This window comes from Caretta caretta, chromosome 3, assembly GCF_965140235.1.
Source record: "Caretta caretta isolate rCarCar2 chromosome 3, rCarCar1.hap1, whole genome shotgun sequence".
Taxonomy (NCBI): Eukaryota; Metazoa; Chordata; order Testudines; family Cheloniidae; genus Caretta; species Caretta caretta.
Genome location: NC_134208.1, coordinates 146542549 through 146566220, shown reverse-complemented (window position 1 = coordinate 146566220; position 23672 = coordinate 146542549). Strand labels below are relative to the sequence as shown.

The following is a 23672-nucleotide window of genomic DNA, read 5'->3' as shown; positions in this document are numbered from 1 at the left end:
GTGAAAGTACATGGCATTTGCAGTGATTGGATTACAGCTATTCTCTTGCATAACATTAGGCTTTACTGAATGCTTTTTCTTTTGTTTGGTCAGTTCACAGCAACTTTAGACATTTGACCAAATGATCAGTCCTCAGTGTTGTTGTTTTTTTTAACTGGATTAGATGATTTATAACATGTTCACCATGCTTGCCATTGTTGAGAGTTTTAAAAAAAAGAAGAAGCCAGCAACACACACAACCCTAAAAGTGCCTTTTTGTTTTTTTGCTTTGACTAGACTTTCCTCTTGTCTTCCTAAAGCCTTCTAGCGTGAATAAATATACCCATTTGTTCCCGTTTGCATTGAATATATATATCTTGTATTTGCAGGCATATGTTGTCTTTGTTACAACGCTAGGCGGACAGTGGTTGGAGCGCAATTTTGCTACGTTTTTGTCCCATGTCCTGGATCTGGTGTCCCATCCTCGTGCAACTCAGACTCATGTAGAGGCAGTATACTCTCGAAGATGTGTGTCCTTTATCCTGAGAGCAACCGTAGGTAGTTTATTAGGGGAGAAAGCACAGATTGCAGCTGCCAAAGATATTTGTCAAGCCATTGGTAAACAAATGAAGGCAGTGGGTAAGAAACTTTTTTCTTTATTTAGGAAACAAGTGGAGCAAAACTTTAATAATGTTTTTTCTCTACTAGTGAATGATTACTGCAGTTATGCTGTTAAACTACTCAGCTGTTTTTTTTCCTCAGTCAGTTTGCAATGTTAAAGTTATCCATACTAAAAATTTGGTTCTACTCTGAAGAGTGATTCTGCGCAAGTGGCATTGTGGAGAGTGGCATTTGTCATCTAGTTTACAAGTAAAAAGATTTTTTTTTTTCAAAGTGCTATCCCAGAAAATTGTCTTGTGATCTCTAAAAATGAAGCTGGGTTCTTTCCTTCTTATGCATTATTACCTCTACTAATCACACAGGTCATATTAGGCCCTGAAATAAACCCATGCATTCTTCCTGAAATCTATGTTGATTTTACAGAGCATATTTTGAAGACAGTGGAGTTACAAAAGATAAATGTGGCCATAACTTGGCTTGCAGAATCTTTAATTATTTGTGATTGTGTCTGAGAAGAAAAGATTCAAAGATCCCATGGAAGGTTTTACAGAGCTGGCAATTAAAATAACTCATTTTACTTATAAAATGAGAAAATTTGAGCTGGAGATTGAGACAGTAAACTGGAACTGCGCAGTAACATTTTCACAGAATAATTTTTCCAGGGTACAATGTCCTAGTGAAAACTACAGTTAAGATTATATCAGGAATTTCATCTGAATTCCTGTTTTTCACGGTCATAGCTGTCTGAAAAATTCTTCTTTGGGGGATGATACTTCTATCATTGGTCTCATCTCAGAAATTACTTCCCCACCATAGTTAGCAGAAAATCCCCTTAGAAATTTTAAATTATTGGAAGAGCAATAAATAATTTTTTCATAATTTTTGAGACATTTGATTTTTGTTCACCAATAACCCAAAAATGGCTGAACAAAGAAACTCCAGATTTTGCATTTCCTTATTTTGTAATCATCCCTTTGTTAGGTTTGTGATGTGATGGAAATGAAGTTATGTGACTGAAAAATCACTTCTGAGCATGCTCATTCGTTGTCTGTCAATATTTGAGTAGATGTCAGTGTCCCCTCTGGTGTCCCTAAACCTCTGACAGCTAGAAACTGGGATTAGATGACTGGGATCAGGAAGGAATTTCCCCCCGAGTCTGATTGGCAGAGACCCTGGAGTTTTTTTCCTTCCTCTGCAGCATGGACCATGGGTCACTTGCAGATTTAAACGAGTGTCAATGCAGGATTCTCTGTAATTTGAAGTCTTTAGATCATGATTTGAGGACTTCAGGAACTCAGCCAGAGGTTATGGGTCTATTACAGGGTGGGGGAGGTTCTGTGGCCTGCAATGTGCAGGAGTTCAGACTAGATGATCATGATGGTCCCTTCTGGCCTTAGAGTCTATGAGGCGATGGATCACTCAATAAGTGTTCTGTTCACTCCCTCGGAAGTGTCTGGCACCAGCCGCTGTTGGAAGACAGGATACTGAACTAGATGGATCATTGTCAGACCTAATATGGCCATTCTTATGTTTATCACAATGTATATCTTCTTTGCCTAGCCTGAATAGCCTAGGGCTGCTGCTGAGATAAGATGCAGGAGGAAGAGTTGAAATGTCCCACTGAAACACACAGAGCAGAGTGCCCCAAATTACATTACTGACTTTTTCTTTTATCCCATAGTTACTGGTGTGATTTCTTTTTTGTTATAAGCCTGATTTTTGCAACCCCTCACATACACATACATGCAAATTCTTGAAAGAAACAAAATCTAAAACTCTGCATAAATATATTAAGATTACATTTTAATAAATTTATATATATATATATGTGTATATATATATATATATATATGTGTGTGTGTGTGTGTACACACACACACACACACACACACACATATAGGGGTGTGTGTGTGTATATAACATGTCCATATTTTCTCTGTAGTCATCTTTGCTATTTTAGAACTGCTCCATTTCTGAGCTAAACAACTTTTGTTATTATTCTAGTATCCAGAATAATTTCTGTCACCCATTGTAAATGAGGCTTGGTTGGACTATTTACTTTGGCTTTTGCTAATAACCATAAAGGTGTTACATTTTGGGGGGATTTTTTTGCCATGTCATTGTAGGTAGAAAACTTGTGGTTGCATTTGTATTTTTAAGGCTGTTGCCAAAACTAAATAGTCTCTATCCAGCTTCTGTAGTGATTCTTATCTGTATTCAAGTGTGATTCAAGTGACAAAGTTTAGTAAGATACTTGCTTTTCTTCTTTTGCAGAAGCAGTTGTGAATGATACTAACGGCGAAAATAAATCAGGAGCTGCTGACGTAGCTGCAAGCCAACATGTGATGGTGTGTGCCCTTCAAGAGCTGGGTAGCCTGGTTCAGAGCCTGAACGCCACTGCATCTCCACTCATACAAGAACCCTCTATAGGTATGTGGATGAAGCTCAGCAGCTCTATATAGCAGTTCATAAGACATTTTGAGTAGTTATATGAAACACGGTTAAAATCTGGCAAAATATAACGGATAAATAACCATTTTAGAAACAAGGTGTCTCTGAGTATCTTCCTCAGGGTGAATTTTTTTAGGAAAGTTAATTGAAAATGGCCTAGCTGTTGCTGAGAAAAGGGAAAATACGTTGTTTTGCTCATGTTAAAAAAAAAAAAATCTTAAAGTGGTTTTGTTGAAAAGCTCTGGTGCCTCCATGCTTTGTAGCAAGGGGAGGGAGTTGTCTTTGTGCCAGGGATGTGCCTTTTGCTGTTCCCAGGAAAAACTGCCCAAGTTTGGCCAAATTATAAGCCTTTGAAAAATCTCAGCTTGCACATGTTCAGTGGAGAGTTGTTAGCATTTAACAACAGGTAGATTATCTGAAAAATGTCTGTACTGAGCATGCTGCAGTGCAGGGGCTTTGCATGATTTCCCCTGCAGTTGCTTCTCGTAGCTACTGAGGGGGTACTGTGGCGTTGAACATAGGAACTAAGGGCAAGGATACTCACTCCTGTGCTCTCAGTGCTCCCCTTGTTGGCACCCAAGCACTGAGAAGAAGGAAGACGGCTGACTCAAATACAGTGGGGATAAGAGCTGGACATGGGGGTGATGGAGGGAGTAGATTGGGACACAGAGCCTATTGGAGGAGACTTGGACTGGCAGGTGACAGAAAAACTGGGAAATGGTGGGGGAAGAGAGACTAGGGCTGGCTGGGAATGGAGACTGGGATGAGGAGCCCAGGGGAAGAGACAGGCCCTGGGTACATGAGGAGGGTGCTCTTGAGACTAGGATGAAGAGTCCAGTGGTTAGGGGAGGGGAGAAGACAGGACTGGGACAGGGGTAGAAGTCTATATGACCCCTAGAGCACATTCCTATCCAGAACCTGGAATGGATCCCAAGATTTCTGAATCTTGCTGTATCTCTGTTGTCATTAAATATTTGTGAAACCTACTGGCAAAATGTGTCTCATCCCCCTCTAGTGGCTGTTTAGGATGGCAGCCCACTGATGCTCTGTCACCTTGAGTTCGAGTGTCAGAGGCCTGTATTGTGGATCTAAAGGTTCCAGTCCTCCTGATAAACTGTTTGGGGATCAGTATGATGCCATGTGATAGAATTTATTTCAGTTTATTTTTTAAACATGTAGGAAATAGCACACACAAAATTATGTTAAAAGAAAATTAAGGTTGTAAAATCAAGCACTCAAAAGTTAGGAAACACCAGAATTAAGGCTGCCTCTGCAACATTCAGTTGGGCCCCTTGTATAGATACATTGTGATAGTCTTTAATTACATGATCATGTATTGTTTTTTTCATAGGGCTACTGGAGACGGTAACCTCAGTTCTTCTTCATCCAAGCATGGCTGCTCGACTAGCTGCTGCATGGTGCTTGCGCTGTGTAGCTGTGGCATTGCCTTTTCAGTTGACTCCATTTCTGGATAGGTGCGCTGAAAGGCTCAACAATCTGAAGACCTCACCAGAAGCAGTTAGTGGCTACAGTTTTGCAATGGCTGCTTTACTAGGTGGAGTGCATCAGTGTCCCTTAGGTATTCCTCATGCAAAGGGAAAAGTGAGTTGATGATGAAGAACGTTTAATCTCTGGAATTGTACTGTAGTGAAAGATATTTGTACTGAGAAATAAATGTTCCAACTGACTGCGGGACACTGACCCTTAAAACATCGTTGAAACCTAACTAATGACTGATAAAGAACAAAAGTCATTTTTGGTGTGCTTTTAGTTATTGTTTCACAGCTTTGTTTTCTCGTTGTGATTTCATTAAATTCTGTTTCAAGAATTAATTGATAACACAGACAGGTTGACTATATAAGCATTGCACATACATAAGAGTAGATATAACCTGCCTAAAAAGTAATCTGGTCTTTACAAAATGTAAGATTATTTGTTTGTTTATTTGAGAACATTTTAACATACAGTAGAGCATGTGTAATAGGTTACTTTGTGGCACCTTCCTTAGCTGATTTAACTTCTGTTTGAAATCCATTACTCTTTATCCTGTTGTTGCAGATGGTAGTCAGTATTGCTGAGGATCTGTTACGAACTGCTGCTCAAAATAGCAGACTGTCCTTACAGCGCACTCAAGCTGGGTGGCTTTTACTTGGTGCACTTATGACTTTAGGTTTGTACAAGTAGTTGCTTTTTATTTTAGTTATATTGTTTTAATTCTTGTCCAGCATTTCTGATGTATCTGTTTTGGTAAATACACTTTGTACTGGAGCAATCAAAAATGTAGCACAAGATTATTTATTCTAGGAGGAAAATTACTCTGTTTGTATAGCATCATGTTCATAATTCAATAGTTAAATGTTCATTTATCCCTTTTTAAGTTAAACTGGAGTGGTATACTGATGCTTTTATATAAGCTGAATTACCATAGCAGGTCACAACATTTTTCTGTTTAGTTCTGCATTTAGCAATAGCAAGTAGCTGATGCCTTGCAGGAGGGCAAACCCCTTCCCCCATTCTATAGTTAATGTGCCTTACTTAATTATGTAATGCTTTGATAAATATGAGATGTGATTACCCATGTCAGTATCTCATCTCTGTGGAACAGTATAAATAATTATAACTGAACAATGACAGATCTGAATGGTCTTAATTATCGAGTTGTCTTTTTAAAATCCAACCCAATATTTGGCTCTGACCTTCTGTGGCAGTGCATTCTGCAGATTGATCATACACTGAGAGGTTTTAAATAGCCTCTCTTGAAATTTTAGTGGTTCAGTAACAATTTTCTAGTTTATATTATGACACAAGGTGAAAACGGGGCAGATCTCTGTTCACTGCTCTCAATCAGGTTCCCTCTCTAGTCTATTCTTTTTGCTCCAAGTAATCCTGGGTTTTGCAAATGTGTTGTCATATGCGAGTCTTGAAATACATCAAACTATCTTTGTTGCCCTTCTAGGGACTTTTTCTGTTCTTTTCTTTTTTTAAAAAAAAAAGGAGCTTGCAACAGTGAATTTTATGCCCTCCAGAACTTTTTCTAAAACTTTTTGAAAAACTTACCATTAAAGCTAGATACTTCCAGTTAGTTTTTTTGTTTGTTTGTAATGTGAATAGGTTAGCTTAGTTAAAAGAACATGTCTTGCTCCAGCTGAGAATATGATGAAAAACAAAAATGGAGACTGGTGGTAGAAATCACTAATGTATTATTATAAAAACATCCAGGTTTTTAAAGGGACATTGTCAACTTAAATTTGCCCCCAAATTTAGCATTTGTATAAACAAGACTCCACAGAACCAAAGACTAATAGATATGTTTCCATGAATTAAAATAATCAATAAAAACAGTTGTTTGCAGTGTTGATGTAGCTATGTTGGTCCCAGGATATTAGAGAGACAATGTGGATGAGGTAAAATCTTTTATTAGACCAACTTCTGTTGGTGAAAGAGACAAGCTTTTGAGCTACACCTCATCTACTTTGTCTCTCTAATAAAAACAGTTGTTAGTCAACAAATAAAAATACCCTTGCAGTTTGTTTACAGCACTTTTAACCTAAAAATGAGAATGACTTCCTTTATTTTTCATTGTTCTAGCAGGCGGAAATGCAAAAAGTAAGGAATCAGTATATACAGTGAAAAGTAATTGTATTCAGAAATCTCTATTGCATAGCAATTTATTTTAGTCTTAGGTTATTAATTGAAATACCCTTATTTTTTAATATATTGCACATTATAAATAGATGCTGCAATTTCAGATAAACATTTCCTTGATTAGGTCCTTCAGTTGTTCGGTACCATCTACCTAAGATGCTGCTGCTATGGCGAAATGTATTTCCTCGTTCTCTAAAGGAGCTGGAAGCAGAGAAAGCCCGAGGAGACTCTTTTACCTGGCAAGTAACGTTGGAAGGTCGTGCTGGAGCTCTGTGCGGTAAGAATCACAAAGAAGTGGTGAAAGTTCATGTCCTGTTTCATTAGATGTATGCTAATTTCAACATCACAAATACCATACTCATACAGAGAATTTGTAATTCACCTCTTTCTATCAAAAAGTAATAGAAAAAGCATGCACAAAACTTGTTACATAATTAATTTTTTCCAGTGTGTAATCTTACTAATTGTTTTATGAGCTATGAGTTAATAAAAATGTGATTAAAAGTTTTTTTTTAATATATCCTGTTGGCATCTGTAGCTTGGTTACTTGCTGAAATTTATTTCCATTTCTGTTGCAATTTAACTTTGACTGAAATGTTTTACATTGATAGCTATGAGGAGTTTTGTTGCTCACTGTCCTGAGCTCCTTACTGAAGATGTGATCAGAAAATTAATGACACCCATAGAATGTGCCATGACAATGATGTCACAGTAAGTAGACAGCTTTTAAGATTCTCTTCTTGTCTGCATAATTTTTAAAGGGACAGGTTGAGGCTAAAAATGCCATTATTCAAACAATCTTTACTGCTGTTACAAACAATGGCTTACATTTTCAATATGGAATAAAAAACCTAAGCTGTCACTGTTTCAGGTCTGAGTTTTACTTTTCACTGAGCCTGGGTATTGAAATTGGTTCAGTAAGTTTCACTTGTATTTCTAGTTAGTTTTACTTGTAGTTTCTCATGCTGTGACCTTATGTTGCAGTCCTTGAATTGCCCACAGAGCAGTGCTCATTTCTTTTTCTTGAAGTAAGATAGATTTTTGTTTTTTTTTTAAATTTAATGAGAACACTTATTTTGGTCTTACATTTTGTAAAAGTTTATCAGAAAACTTATATTTTGGGCCTGTTTTGACTTCTCTTTAGAGAGACAGGTTAGGTCTGGGGAAGAAGAAGAAGAAAAAGAGCTCTATGTAAGGTTGAAAGATTTTCTCTTTCACCAACAGAAGTTGGTCCAGTAAAAGATATTATCTCACCCACCTTTGTCTTCCTAATATTTTGAGACTGACATGGCTACAACAACACTGCATACAACAATTGACTTGACTTTGTCATTTTAAACTCCCTTTTTGATTTTGGATTTCCAGGTCAATAAATTCTTGATTCCTTAGTTAATTAGTCCCTTCACAAAGAATAAGAACATCAAGAAATTAGAAGTAAAAATGAAGTTTGTTAATTAAAGTGGCCTATTAAACAATGTAACAGATGAAAAGGTTTTAAATATACATTACAGAAAACAAAACAAAGAGAGAAATTTACAGTAGTAGTAGTTTACTAATGTATTTTGATCTGCTCTTTGATTTGTACGGTGTTAAAGATCCTCTCAGTACTGTTACTTCTGAAAACTTTGTTCAGAATAGTTTTTTGAACAGTGTACTGTTATCTCAACTACCACTTATGTTTAAAAAAATTCCTAAATTCCCTATATCATAACATAATTAATGCTTGATTGTACCTAACTCTCTTCTTTTTCACACTGTAGCATTCCATCGGTAATTAAAGCCCATGGAGCTCATCTTAAAGCTAGTGCAGCTATGGTCCGTTTAAGACTTTATGACATTTTGGCTTTGTTACCTCCAAAAACGTATGAAGGTAAATAAATATATATTTTTAAAGGGAGTTACAAAATAAGAAAGTGTAGTTATGCCTTTTGATGGATTCTGTGGTGGGTAAGGCTTAGATCCATACCAGTTGAAAAAGAAATAATTGGTTCAAAATCTTTACAGTGCAGTTTAAATATTTAAGATCTAAATTCACAGTTAAAAGAAATGGTAGAGTTCAAAGGTGTGACAAATCTTCCATATGTATTGGATTTCTGTGATTTCAGTGAAAATACAGGACTAAGAAGATCCCATATAATTTATTCAAAGTAAAAGATAACATTAGTAAGATAAAAATGGAAACTCTCTAGAGAATGAAGAATATAGTATTAGAATTTTAAATATTATCAATTTAGATGCATAATTTGTACACTGCATAGTACAGCACAACGCATACAGTGTATGTAATATATATGTACAGAAGATGAAGTTCCAATTTGTAGAGTTTTAAGAGAATTTTAAGTTTGTAGTATTTTATGTTTTATTTAACAAATACAATAAACTGATATAACAAGTACAGAATGATATTTCAAGGCAGATACACAAAGGATAGAGATAAGATTTATTTCCTGGTTTTAAGTTTATGGTTTCTTAGTCTTTAACATTAATGCAGTACTAGATTAATATACATAGTGGATAAAAATCCATAATTAAAAAACCTTAAAAATTAAAAATGGATATTTTTCTTTAAATTGGATCCTTTAAGTTACATTAAATACAGTTTTATTTTTTAAAATAAACATTTAAAATTAAATTTGAAACTCTGAAAAATTAAGTTAAGGCCTACATTTATGTAATTTATTACAATCATTTAAATTAAATAAAAAAATAATATTAAGCAGTACATTTTTGCTTCTTTAAGTTTTAAAGAAAGTCAAACCACTTAACTGGGGAAGTCTCTGGATAAGTATGTGGAACCAGAGTTTACTTTGAAGATTTAAACCAACTTTTGACAGCAATAGCCTTTTGCAGTGCAGAGAGAATATTTTCTTCATTTCAGTTTATTCAGCTAGGTTAGTTCAATAACTACTTCATTCAAAGTTAAGAAACCAATTGGGAAAGCAGGAAAGCTTGTTTTCCTCTTTCATTCTGTGAATAGAAACTAGGTGTGAAAGGATAAGGTCTACTAGTTCTAAAATCTTGAAGGACATATTGACCAGCAACAATCACTACAGTTCTGTGATTACAGATTCTTTTTTTAATAAATCAGTTAGCATTAAAGGTAAAACATGTTTTGATAAACTTTTTTTTCTTATGTATCCTGCACATTTAAGGTAGTTTTATTTAACTACTACTAATAAATACATATATACAACTTAAAATGCTGTTATTATGCATATTTAGTTGAATTTGAATTTCCATCCAAATAGACCTTGACACAAATCACAAGAAAAAATTAGTAATCATCTAGTAAATAAATGCATCATTCACTATAATAAAAAACGTAAAATTTAGGAATCTGAAAAATGTAAGTTAAGATATATAACTGTTCAAATGAATGTGTATAGATATAAATCCTCTTGCTTAGCAAAAAGAAATCTGGTATAAAAGTTTTTTATTTAGTTGCAAACCAGAATGCTTTCATGGTCACCCACAAATGAGAATCAGTCTTTCTCTATGGAAATAACTAAAAATTTGAAAAGAAAAACAAGATTAAAATCTGTTGTTTAAATTAGTGTTTCCTGTTTGCTGATTAAAATCAGCTTTGATTTAAATCAGTCCAAACTGTTGATGTATAAAATATATTGATTTCAAGTGTTCAAAAGGTTAGCATCATTAAGTTGACATCTAACTTGTAAATGTAACTGCAGTTAGGACAAAATGCTCATTTTCTTATTTACGTGTGTGAATTTTCTCGGAGAATTCTAATGAAAGATCATTTATTCAGTTTAGAATCCCTAAATGTTAGAAAGTGCACACAGTCCTTGGGGAAATAAATACACTCAAACCTTAAAATGGTTTTGTATTTTTCAAATGCTCCATATTTTCTGGTCCAAAAGAAATTGTTTGTATTCTTTTTTTTTTTTCATTCTGCATGTCAGTAATTCAGAGTTTAATAAGCTTAGATATGCTAATATATTATTACATTATGAAACAAGTCTATTAGATCAATACTAGTAGAGGGGACAAAGAGCAATGGTACATTTTTCTGTGGCAGTATGTTGTTTACAAAAATAGGCTCTGATCATGCAAATACTTACGCATGTGAGTAACTTTATGTGAACTCAGTGGGACCACTCACAAGCATAAGTGTTTGCAAGAGTGGGAGCATGGTCTTGTAGGAGCCAGCATGATACATGGGGTGAGGCACTGGGCTTTGGAGTCAAGGGTCCTTCCTGGGTTCTGTGTGCAGGTCTGCCACTGACCCTGTGCTAATCAAATGTACTGCTCTTTGCCTCAGTTTTCCATCTGTAAAATGAGAATAATGCTACTTGCCTGCATCTGTAAAATGCCTTGAAGTCTATGGAAGAGCCAAGAATTATTACTAGGTTTAATGTACAGTTCTGTTTTCTAGGATCATTTAATGCACTCCTTCGGGAACTAGTGGCAGAATTCACTTTGACAGACAATTCTGCTAATACAACTACATCGCTGCTTAGATCTCTTTGCCACTATGACGACAGCGTTCTTCTTGGCTCTTGGCTGCAGGAAACAGATCATAAATCAATTGAAGATCAGGTAACAAAAAAAATCAGTAATAAAACTCCTCTTATCCTTGGCTGTATTGAATAAAATCCTAAAAACTGAAACTGCACTCTTACTATGGATCTGGTAGACCAGTGTAATTCTACTGATTTCCAACCTTGTCTCAAAGGATTTTAAAGGTTTTAAAGCCTGCCATGTGCAGTGTAAATTTCTGGTAAAACTAGCTACCAAAAAAAAAAAATCAGTAGAGAATATCATTGCACAGTTTATAAAGTTGTGGTTAGTCAACTATCCTTGCTTTTAAAGAGTGAATTAAACGTTTCTAGATTTAGCAGTAAGTCTCATAAATTTTTCCCCCAGCTGAGGTATTATAAAATCCAAAAGAAGCAGAGTTTATAATGGAAATTTTGTCACAGTATGAACATTGCAACTAGTGTTATACCAAAAGGGGACTCTTTTTTTTTTTTTTTTTCTTAAAGCAACAGTGTGAAATCATATCCTTCGATCTGGATGGTGACATGTACAAAGTCTTATTGGGAGTAGAAGGAACTTCTTACATTTTTGAAGGAAATCTGTTTAGCTATTGAAAACATTTATAGGCATGTGAAAAATAAAAGATCTTGGGAAATTTTTCTTTTGAAGACCCTTTTAATGAATTTTTGCAGATAGTCAACTGTTAACATTGTTTCAGTTGTGCTTTGTGCCAGACATCACTGGAAGAAAGACAAGACACTGGGAACGTTGTTTAACTAGGCCACAACTTTTTTAATTAAATGCATCTGGGAAATTATCTGGCAATAACTCAACTAGTGTTGAGTGCAATAAGTCTTCTGTGCCCTCCCCTCTCTTCACTCAAAGCCTTAATCCTGGTCTCAACATTAATGCTGGGACTCCAATGGCTTCCTCTTGTACAAAGTTTAAAGGGGAGGCGAAAAGGGGCTTGATCCTTCACTGTACCAGAAGTTAGGAGGCCCAGCTCCATTTCCCACCTTTAGGAGATAAGTTTCCCCTAATTCTGGTCCCAATTCCTCTGTTTTAGGTATCTGTCAGGCAGGGGCGCTGGAACAATTTGTATAGTGGGGGTGTTGAGAGCCATTGAACCAAACAGTAAGCCCTGTATATGAATGGAAACCATTTCTAACCTAGGGGTGCAGCAGGACCCCCCAGAAACCCTAGTTCCAACACGTATGCTGTCAGGTTGTGACAACATGAACGCTATAACCTAACCTGCCCACGTAGTCCCTGGACTGCCGAGGGGAAGGTGAAAATACCTCTCTGTCCAGGCTCATCTGGCAGTGTGGGAAAAACTCCTTCTCAGCCCCTAAAAGGTGACTAGTATGATGCCCACAGATGGCCCCAAAACCCAGCCCTAGCCTAATACTCAGGAGGCAGGGGAGCTGTTGCTCCCTGAAGTAGAATGGTACACTGGGTGGAGGTAAGGGGTTGTAAACCCTCCCCTTGGGTGCACATGGAGCAATGGCTGGATTGAAAGGTACAATGGAAGCCCAAGTCAGTTAGGATGCCTCCTCCCCCTTCTCAAGCCCTCAAGGAAGCTGAACTCCCATGAGGAGTGGGAAGGGAAAAAGACCTTCTTTCCCTTGCTGGCCCAGGCTAACCCTCCTCACCTTTGAGGCTACTGGGGTGAGCAGTCTGTTTTATTGTACCACTATTTTGTACCATTCTTCTCTATAAATTTGCGTTCCTATACTTGCATCCATAGATCCTTGTCTTCAAATTGCATATCCTGATAAATGAAACCTAGCACTGTTTAAAGCTTTTAATGTTTGGACTGCATGCATCCTAATGCCTGCATGAAACTACAATCTAAGCAGGTATATAAAGAGGCATGAAGAGGTCTCAGTGACTCCTCAGTTTCTGTTTGATCTGCCTGCCTAGGAGACCACAGAAGCACTAGCCTCAAACTATATTTCATACATTATTTATCACTTAAATAACAATAAATACTTGGTATGAGAAAGTTCACCACCTTTTTATTTATGGTTGCTGTTGTTTGATGGCATACCTGGATGAGAGGGTGAGTTTAAAGAGATGTTTGTATTATGTCACAGAAGTCAATTTCTAGAACACAGATTGGTCCGTTTGGGGAATCATTACTCCTTGAGTTGATACAGGATGTATGCTGCCTTTCCGCCTCAAGCCCATGCTGAGGAAACGATGGTTTAACCTTTTTCCCTGAAATGCTTCTTTGTGTTCACTGCTTCCCAGAGCTGCTATCAGAACCAAATTTTGTCATTCTGTCTTTTTAATTCACCCACCTCATCTGTACCAAGGGTGACTGAGACTGCTCACACCAAGCTGTTAACTGCTTTGAACGTTCTGGGATTTGCCTGGCTTTGTATGTAAGAGTGTAGTTAGAGAATTCTAACTGCTGGTGAGTAATCTAGTTTTAAGTTGCTGCATATGTAGTTTGGTTAATTCAGTATGTTCAGTATAAATATGTGCAAATATGTATTTAGAAGGTATTAATAACTTGTGGTTATTTGTAGCTTCAGCCAAACAGTGCATCTGGAAGTGGTGCTTTGGAGCATGACCCGTCTTCCATTTATTTGCGCATCCCAGCTGGTGAAGCTGTGCCTGGCCCCCTTCCCCTGGGAGTATCCGTCATTGATGCCTCTGTGGCGCTCTTTGGTGTGGTTTTTCCTCATGTTTCTTACAAACACAGGTCAGTCTAAGTTAATGTGCAATGCAGTGTATGGTTGACTTTCCTTTTTTAATTTAATGGGATTATAGTTCTCTCAAAAAGTAAATCTACTTCTGGTGTTCCATGTTCATTGTCTCTCAGTGGGTTCCATATCACATGTACTCATGTTAGAAGTAAAAGATCTTTTTCCTAGTTTACAGTCCTGAAAATTCAACGTAATGTGTGGTGAGGTCATTTTTATAATTGATTTAAAGTGTATTAGCATGCAGAACACTTTGCAGTAATTCAGCTTTGCAGTGACAGTGGCGTGGATAACTATGACAAAGTCTACCTGCATCTGAATGAAAAAACTCTGTAGCCTACATGCCAAACCACTGCTACCTGGATAAGGATCCTGGTGGCGCTATTCCCTCCTATTCCTGGTATCTCTAGGGGAAAGGTGAGGCACAAAGCCAGTTCATATTTTCCTCCCCTCCTCTAATTTCTCAGCAGAATGTAGGTGGAAGGAGAGAATGTGAATTATAGTTTGCACTCTGCTTATTCCCAGCATTGTGTCTAAGGCGGAGGATAGTGAGGCAAGTGAATTTTTCTTCTCTCCTCTCCCCACAATTCCTGGTCATACTGTAAAGTCTCTCTGCAGTCGCTGTTTCTTCTAAGCAATCATTTCTTCTGAAATGACAATCTCTTGCTTGTGGCTGAGTTCAAGGCAGAGCCAGCAGAGTGTCAATCAGAGGTCTTTACCCCCCTCTGCCTGGTAGCATGTTCTCAGGCCACCAGGTGAGATGAAAAGATTTTCATAAGGCCCAATACGTTCTGCAGCCAAATAGCAAAATTCACAGGGCCTTGTTTAAACCCTTCTACTTTGTTTGTTCGTTTTTTCTCTTTTGCATTGGTTTTTTTCCCTTTAGGCAAAATGTATTGTCTTTTCAATTTATTTTTCGGAAGTGTCTCTCTCTTAGTGATGATGTTAATTGTTCTTTTGTAGGCTACAAATGTTGGATCACTTTGCTGAATGTGTCAAACAGGCTAAAGGTGTCCGTCAACAAGCTGTGCAGCTTAATATCTTCACTGCTGTTCTCAGTGCATTGAAGGTAAAACTGCTTTAAAATTTGTAACTGACAGATACTAAAATTCTCAGATTTATAGACTTTTATTTATAATGTTAAACACAAAAACTACATTAAAAGATCATTATTAAGGTTGCAAAGTCAAGCACTCAAAAGTTAGGAAAAGCCAGAATTAAAGTTGCCTGTACATTCTTAATTGGGCTCCTTTGTGCATGTGTGTTATGCTACAATCTTTAACTACATGATCACATCATATTTCCCCACCTTTAATTTGGGGAGAAGGGTGTTTTTCCTAAAGTAACCTGATTCTTTTTCTGAGTGGTAATAATACATTCCTTATCCTTATCATACTTGAGGACCAAACAGGCTGCTGCAGTCATCCAGCATTTTCACTCCCATCCAGTGTATTCAGATGTGATTTTGCTGCTACCTTGATTTGAAAAAGAAAAATAGTTTCAAAATTTTCTTCATATAGCTAAAATGTCCTTTAATTTAGTGACTGTTGCAGTGCAACACACTGACATACCACCTAAAAATTTCATCTTTCCAGTCTGACGGAGTTTGATCCAGGGGTGAGGGGAGAGAATAAAAGCCTCCCCTGCCTGCGTGTCATAGGTAAAGGTAAAGCTAACTCTAATTCAGTAACACTGATATAATATTAACAATGCAGGTTGATGGGTTGACTCCCCTTTCTTGTGAATTAGGTAGGATTCGAGCAAATGAGACTTCCATTTTCAGTCTTTCCATTCAGCTAGCTCCAGCCCTTTTGTGTCTCTTGCCCAGTTTATATCCTTCCTTTACGGAGGTCAGTAGCAACTGTGGCAGCCAGGTTGTTTTGGTGGGCCCTCTTTGGTTTTTCTTCAGCCTCATCTTCCTTTTAGGCTATGTTTACACTTCAAGCTGGGGTGTGATTCTCATCGAGTTAGTGCAAGTATGTGCACATGAGCAGGAGAATCACACCCCAGCTCAAAATATAGACAGAGCCTTAAATTAATACTTTTAATTGTAACTCACTAATTTTTGCCTTTCTGCTGAGAAGATCATTTCCTTCCTTCACATGGAGTATTAGGATGAGAAGAGTCATGAATACACTTAATGCGGTGGTCATGTTGCATCCAGTTTCTTATGGCCACTCTGCAAGCCTTGACATTCTGCCCCAGGCTCTCACAGAGCACTTGTTTTCACAGTTCTTCAAAGTAATTGACTGCAGCAGTGGGAGTACAGGGTACTCCAAAGAGGGATTCCCTGGGGGCATGTTTCACAGGTGCAGAGACTGGACGATAAACAGTCTTCAAAGTAAAGATTTTTCTACTTCTCACAGACAGTCCACTCCCAGTAAACCTGAAACTTTTTCCCTACCGGAAACAGAATTGCTTTGTTTCAGAGTAGCAGCTGTGTTGGTCTGTATCTGCAGAAAGAAAAGGAGTATTTGTGGCACCTTAGAGACTAACAAATTTATTTGAGCATAAGCTTTCGTGAGCTACAGAATTGCTTTGCTGACTTTGGCCCTTTCCTGCTGAGATTTCCTCTCCTACCACACACACTTTATATTGTGGTGTCCTGATTTTGATGCCACAGATCAGTTCATTCTCTTCAGCATCCAGGAACCTATTTGCCAGAGGGATGGGAAATCATACCATTGTTGTTCCTCTGACTGTGCACACTCTCTGTCTCTCTCCTGATACTAAAAAGAAAAGGAGTACTTGTGGCACCTTAGAGACTAACACATTTATTTGAGCATAAGCTTTCGTGAGCTACAGCTCACTTCATTGGATGCATTTGCTCAGAACTCCACGAAGATGAAAGCCAGTGTCATCAGGTCATTAACAGTGACCCCAGAAGTTCATTGACTGGAAATGTGGTGTCTTTCAGATAAGACAAAATTGATTATTAGTCCCCTTTAATGCCAGCTGTTGGAGACTAACAGGCCTCACCAGTTGCAAGTCAGTTTAGACCAGAAGAAAATTATCTCAGGAGACTTAATTTTTTTTTTTTTCTCATTTCAAGGGATATTGCTCTAACAGTTTTTCCAGGCAGTGTTCAGATTTTTCTATTTGCAAGACTGTAGTTATGCAATCAGTGGCTAGCTGTTGAACCTAAATCACTCGTTCGGTAGACTAGGACAAGCTAACGTGATCTCCAGCCAGCAGTAGCAGTTGGGCAAAGTCTCCATTAAAACGTTACTCTCCTCTGTCTGACTACCTGAATGTTGCAGGGAAAATTTCTGGTTTCTTCCAGTCTGGTCACAAATGCATGACTTTGTGATACAGGGCTTACTTCTGGAGTTCTTTTCCCTTTCTCTTCTTCCCTTAGTCATTATATCTACAAGTCCCTAAAACCTAGACCACCAGATACTCTTTCAGAAAGCAGCATGCCAGATGATATATATATGGACAACAGTCCAGATGTCCACCCGTCACTATCATAAAGAGCTGATTTATCATATGCTGAAGTTCTGTTGTTTTTTTACAATGATTCAGCTTACAGTTCGGAAGTTCTCTACTTGGTGTGCTGGTGAGGGGCTCAGGGGAGTGAGAGTGATAGAAGGAGGTGGAGTTAAGTGCGTGAAAACTGCAGTGTCTCTTTGGTTGTTGCCTTGCCTGTCTGATCTATGGGAGGAGCCAACCCATCAAGTTGTATTGCTGGAACTGGCTTATGGAAAACAATTAGCAAAGAACCATGCAATGCCATTGCTGTTGGTTTTGGAGTAAACCAGTTGCTTTGCTTTTTGGGGCAGAAGCAGAATATTGTTTTGGTGGTAGTTGGGTGTTCATGTAGTCTTCATTTTGTTTCTTTATTTGTATTAACATGTAACATTATTTTAATCTTATTTAAAAAAAAAGAGAAAAAACCCTTGAGAAACAGGGAGAGAAGTAGAAATTAAACACCTTTCTCAAGGTGTGAGATGTAAGATATGTTCAGTTGTTGTAAGACATCACTTAAAAAATTAGGTAGCCTGTCTTATGAGTGAATTATCTTCTTGTGAAAATATCAGTTTAAACTGTTTTAAACTTGATTTCAGCAACAGATGTCAAAACATACTTTTATTCCTTTTGGTCAAATATTTTTTCCCATTTGTTCATATAGGGTTTAGCTGAGAATAAAAGCACATTAGGACCAGAAGAAGTCCGCAAATCTGCTCTGACATTGGTTATGGGTGCTCTTGACAATCCTAATCCCATTTTGAGATGTGCAGCAGGAGAGGCACTTGGCAGAATGGCTCAGGTAGTTGGAGAAGCAACTTTCATCGCCAGAATGGCTCAGTTCAGCTTTGACAAGTAAGTTGTTGTCACTTTGCCTCAAGAAAGGAAATAAAACATAGAATTGAAACATGTTCAGAAAATGTCTCTGCTAAATACAGTTATAGTTTTAAGTATATTTCCTTCATGCCTGACCACTTCGGGTTGGTAGGCCTAATCAGGTTTACAGATTCTGAGTTGTTTCATATGCTGTTACCAAGAGTGAACAATGACTGATTGAAATATTTGGTCTTCGGAACAATATTGTTGAACAGTTCTTGATGATCTATTTAAGGATGAAGAAACTGCTTCAGATAAAATAAACAGGGCTGACTCTAAGTATGTGTAAAGTGTGGGGTTACCCAGAACAATGCATATCGGTAGCCGCATGTCATCAACACCTCCTCTCAGCATCTAGGTTTTGGCTTCTTTGTTGGCCCACAGTGACTTGCTTCCATACTCCGTCTGACTCCCCATCACTAATTAGGCCTTCAAAGATCTGTCTGTACTAAAGATTCAGGAAGATAAGTGTGTCCAATTTTTCCTGAGATGAGTACGTGAACTATACTCTAGTGTATTTCCTTTAAACTGGAAATTGGTCTTCTGATGATCCAGTTATGTTAAATTCATCTTCCCTTTTATGAATGGGATTAACTTGTCCATGTCTAAAAAGATAAAAAGTCGTTGTTGTTGTTGTTGTTGTGGTTGTTTGCAGCAATGCAAAAGAGATTGCAACTTCTAAGTATAAAATCTTTCTTTCTTATAAAGGAAGAATCAGCTTAACTCAAATAGGCCAAAAACCATCTGGGGACATCTTTTTGTGAAATAATTTGTTTCTTCAGTGGTATCATTTCAAGGCAAGACTCTGTTTCTATTATAAGTAAGGCAAAATTTACCTAGAGTTATACCCCTGGATCTCGGCAAACTAAGCAGTATCAGAAACTGTAAGGGAGAGTTCAGATTCTTCCTGCTGTCACCTAGATTCACACATGCTCTCATTCAGTGTTTATAGGTAAGAGTTTTTTTAAAGGAGTAAAATTTATTATCCTCAGCAATTCTCAAGAGATCTTCTAGATAGTTTAAGTATCTCAAGGATACTTATTTTCGTATGTTAAGCATTTTTCAAGATTTTCAATATTCAGAATTTGAACTTTGTTTTTGTAATACAATTTGCTTGTAAGACTTTGTTTCTTCCCTTGAGAATCCATGATTTTCCAAGCACTGCTATGGTTTTGTCCATAATTTCTCCTCCAAGATCCATTTTATCAAATGGATTTTTCAATTTGTCCATATTGTTAAGTAATTCTTGTATTATTTACTGGAGGCCTTTTATTATTTATATGTTTGCATACTACCTGGAGTGCTAAGATCTTACACGCAGAAAGACGAGAAATTACCCTTCACTTTCTTCTTTACGGGTATCCATTTTCCGTGACTACTGGAGAACAATTGTAGCTAGCAGCCTAATTATTTACAGTTGTCATAGCTGTAGTAGATGTGGGGGGCTCAAATCTTGCCAAGCATCAATAAGAAAAGTTATCATGTACTTATGTAATCTGGTGATTCAAAGTCTTGCTACTTTCCTCCTTGTTTCTTTTGAATAAAAGATTATTTAAAAAAACCTTCATAATAAAACTCATAGCAGTAAGAAGCAGTAGGTTCTAAAAAGATATAATAAGTGAGCTGGCAATATATCAGAGGATTCAGCTGCATTCCCTTCAGTCCTCCACCATGTCTCGTCACATTTTCATTCTTGATTGTTTAAGCTTAGCACAGCATTTTCTGGGTAACAGAGTACTGTGGTCTGCAACATCAAGCAAAGAGTAGACAGTTTAAGAGAATCATGTGTCCTGTCAGTTACAAAAATATTCCTTATCTAAAATGTCAGAAATAAATGCTTCCCAGAAGAGAAGAAAGGAATTATAGTAAAGTCAGAATAACTTTACAAGCAACTGAATATGAGGAATTAATAATCAGAAAGTTTTAAATATTTTCCTTTGTCTTTTTCATTTATATCTTCCCAGAAAGTCTCTGCTGTTTTTGTTTGTTTGTTTGTTTTTTTGAGTTAACAAATAGTCCAGGTGGAAGCTGAGGTTTGTTTATTTTTCTGACACTTGAACAATCCTTGCCTCAACCACAAATCTAGCAAATACTTTGATTTATGCTTTAATCTTGATAGGTTAAAATCTGCTCGAGATGTTGTGTCAAGAACTGGTCATTCGTTGGCTCTTGGCTGTCTCCATCGTTATGTGGGTGGAATAGGTTCTGGACAGCATCTGAAAACCAGTGTCAGTATTCTGTTGGCGTTGGCACAAGATGGGACCTCACCTGAAGTCCAGGTATAAAACAAAAAGACATTTTAAAACCATTCAGTAGGGTTTAAGATTAATGTATTACTGTCAACAGCAAAGAAAATGCTGTACAAAAGAAAAAATTGTCAGTCCATGCCCCAAGGAGTATAAGTCTAAATGGGAGAGCGATATCTTTTTGTCCTAAATACAGTTTCTATGGTGCAGTGGGCCTAACAACAAACTAACCTGACTTTGAACAGTTACTTTAGGCACCTGACTTATGAGGAGAGGCTGAGGGAACTGGGATTGTTTAGTCTGCAGAAGAGAAGAATGAGGGGGGATTTGATAGCTGCTTTCAACTACCTGAGAGGTGGTTCCAGAGAGGATGGCTCTAGACTATTCTCAGTGGTAGAAGAGGACAGGACAAGGAGTAATGGTCTCAAGTTGCAGTGGGGGAGGTTTAGGTTGGATATTAGGAAAAACTTTTTCACTAGGAGGGTGGTGAAACACTGGAATGCGTTACCTAGGGAGGTGGTAGAATCTCCTTCCTTAGAAGTTTTTAAGGTCAGGCTTGACAAAGCCCTGGCTGGGATGATTTAATTGGGGATGGGTCCTGCTTTTGAGCAGGGGGTTGGACTAGATGACCTCCTGAGGTCCCTTCCAACCCTGATATTCTATGATTCTATGAAGTGCCTAATTATGTTGAGTCATCTCAAGATGTAAATAAGTTATTCCATTCTGTAGAACAATGAATTAAAATAAATAATAAGACAATTTGGAAAACAAATGTAAGTTAAAGTAGAATCTTAAAGGAAAGTAGGTGCATTCATGATATCCCTTGGCAGTGAATTCTACAAAGCCAGTTAAATAAAATAGTAAAAGACCCTCTGGAGAAAGATATAAATAAAAACATTGAATGAAAAAAATTACTTGCCTATAAATATTATTCTCAAAAGGTTATAGTGTAACTCACCACATATCAGGAGACTTTTTCATTCTTTTCCCCCATTACTCCAAAAGAAATTATTAGTTGAAGTGGCTATGGCTATTACGCCTAATCAGGAGGAAGGTGTGTCTCACCCACAGAAAGAGGCAGTTTAATGGCTCAGAACTTTGAGTTTGGAGCCCCCATCCTCTGCTATCTTTGTCGCCTGGAACCACAGACACCCGTGTCATCTTAAATTATTAACTTTAGAGAACATGGAGTAGAGGTAATCCTCTGTCTGAGGAGACAGGATTGATAGAAGTTTTGATTTGTTTTGTTGAGTGATACATATATCTATATATATATATAATAATAAAAACCCCCTCAAATTTCCATAGTTAAGCTCTCAAAAGTTAGATATTGACAAAGTTCAGGTTGCATGTGCAATATTATTTCTGCTGTTCTGTAAATGCATCATGGTAGTCTTTAAACAAAGGCTTGCATATTATTTCACAAATAAAATTTAATCAATTTTTACCACAGTATAAAAAGATAAGAAATCAAAGGAGGAGATTTTCAAAGGTACAAATGGCAGTTAGGTGCCTAATCCCCATTAACTTTAAATGGGAGTTAGGCACATAACACTTCCGTTTGAACCTTTAAAATCCTCCGTCTAAATCAGTAAAAAGATACTGGAGCATTACAATAAATAGAATGAAACAGTAGAAAGAATGAAAAAAATGTTACATGATGCAACATTAGTGTCTAACATTGTAAAATAAATAGTGTTATGTAGTTGAGAAAGATTATGTGATCATGTAACTAGACTGTAGGAGCAGAATAAAGGCAGTGTGGCCAGCTAACTCAAATGTTTAACTGTGCAACTGTAACCTCCTCTTACAATAGTCCTTTTTCTTTTTATGGAACTTCCCACGTTTTTTGGAGTGAGGGGGGAAAATCATAATGTAAAATTATTTTGGTAAATGCCACTGGAACACTCTGTCCTGCACACTTTGCGGCCCACAGGAGAAGGAGTGCATTTCCTGTGAACATTAGCAGCCCTGAAACTTGTTCCCTACAAGCTTTGAAGAAAATGAAACAAGGGCACCTGGCTTCATTCATAGTGTGTCTTACAGGGTGTTCAGTGAATGAGACCAGGGCTTTGCCCTTCACTACCTTTCTCCAGTGCAGCTAAGTTAACTACATATGAGCAGCGTGGCCTTCCTTAGCTTCACTTTTAAGAGTTTAGAAAGAAAACTCAGTGCAAAATGCACTGTATATGCAAGCTGAGAATTTCAATTGGCCATAACATTATCAAATGAAAACCTGTTTCCATTGGTTCAGGCACGTCTTCTCGAGGACCATTTCTGAGTCTAATTTCAACTTTCTGCCCCAGTTTTGGCTTTCAAAATTGTGTCAAACTTTTTTATATAGTGGAAAAAATATATGCATCCTTTTCTTCTCATTCTCAAACAGCGTAGCCATTTTTATTCAAACAAACAAAAATTCACCTGCAGGCAGAGACCAAGCCTGGGAAATTTCAGCCCAGAAGTGAATGTTCCAGATTGTGGGGTGACGAAGATGTTCTTAAAAACAGAGGGTTAAAATAGAAATGTTTAGACAAGGGTGGTGAGAGCCATAGCGACTATAAATAAATCGTCAAAACTCTAAACTAAACAAACTTATATGACTCAGAACCAAAAATCTCTTTGATTTATTATAGACTTGGTCTCTCCATTCACTTGCCTTGATAGTGGACTCTAGTGGGCCAATGTACCGGGGATATGTGGAGCCTACTCTGTCTCTAGTTCTTACCCTGCTCTTGACAGTTCCACCATCGCATACAGAAGTACATCAGTGTTTGGGCCGATGTCTTGGGGCTATAATAACTACGGTTGGCCCTGAGCTGCAAGGTAAGTTTAATCTGCAATTTAATTAAGATAAAGTTAAGGTTATAAATAGGATAGATGCTGTTTCTTAATGTCAGCTGGCTGTTAAAGTATTGCATGGTGGCAGATAATGAAGCATTGTGATTGGTGTGTAGGGTTTGTCTATCTGCAACTGCACCGTGTGTATTGATGGTGACACAATTCAGGGCGACTGCACCTGTATTTCCTCCTCCATGATCCCTCAAGGGCACCCACTCTAGGCTCCGAGCTCCTCAACTGTCAGCTCTCCTGGGTAAAGACCTTCATCTCTCTCCCTCTTGACAAGGGATTTTCAAGGCTACACAATTCCTTGCCCACTCTGTGATATCTCCAGCAAGCC

At 37.5% G+C, this 23672-nt stretch overlaps 1 protein-coding gene across 5 annotated transcripts in view; it reads left to right on the top strand.

Moving 5' to 3' along the window:
- The window catches only part of HEATR5B (HEAT repeat containing 5B), a 100634-nt gene that overhangs the window by 24980 nt on the left and 51982 nt on the right, over positions 1-23672 (top strand). For 4 of the 5 annotated variants that reach the window (XM_075126994.1, XM_048843678.2, XM_048843679.2 and 1 more), the window contains 13 exons: positions 369-618; positions 2875-3030; positions 4403-4653; positions 5110-5221; positions 6821-6973; positions 7308-7407; positions 8457-8566; positions 11090-11253; positions 13728-13903; positions 14868-14973; positions 18037-18227; positions 20368-20527; positions 23128-23317. In XM_075126994.1, coding sequence (XP_074983095.1) covers positions 369-618; positions 2875-3030; positions 4403-4653; positions 5110-5221; positions 6821-6973; positions 7308-7407; positions 8457-8566; positions 11090-11253; positions 13728-13903; positions 14868-14973; positions 18037-18227; positions 20368-20527; positions 23128-23317 — 2119 coding nt within the window. Of the gene's footprint in view, positions 1-368; positions 619-647; positions 850-2874; positions 3031-4402; positions 4654-5109; positions 5222-6820; positions 6974-7307; positions 7408-8456; positions 8567-11089; positions 11254-13727; positions 13904-14867; positions 14974-18036; positions 18228-20367; positions 20528-23127; positions 23318-23672 lie in introns of those variants that run through there. The other variant, XM_048843682.2, reaches the window with a different exon arrangement.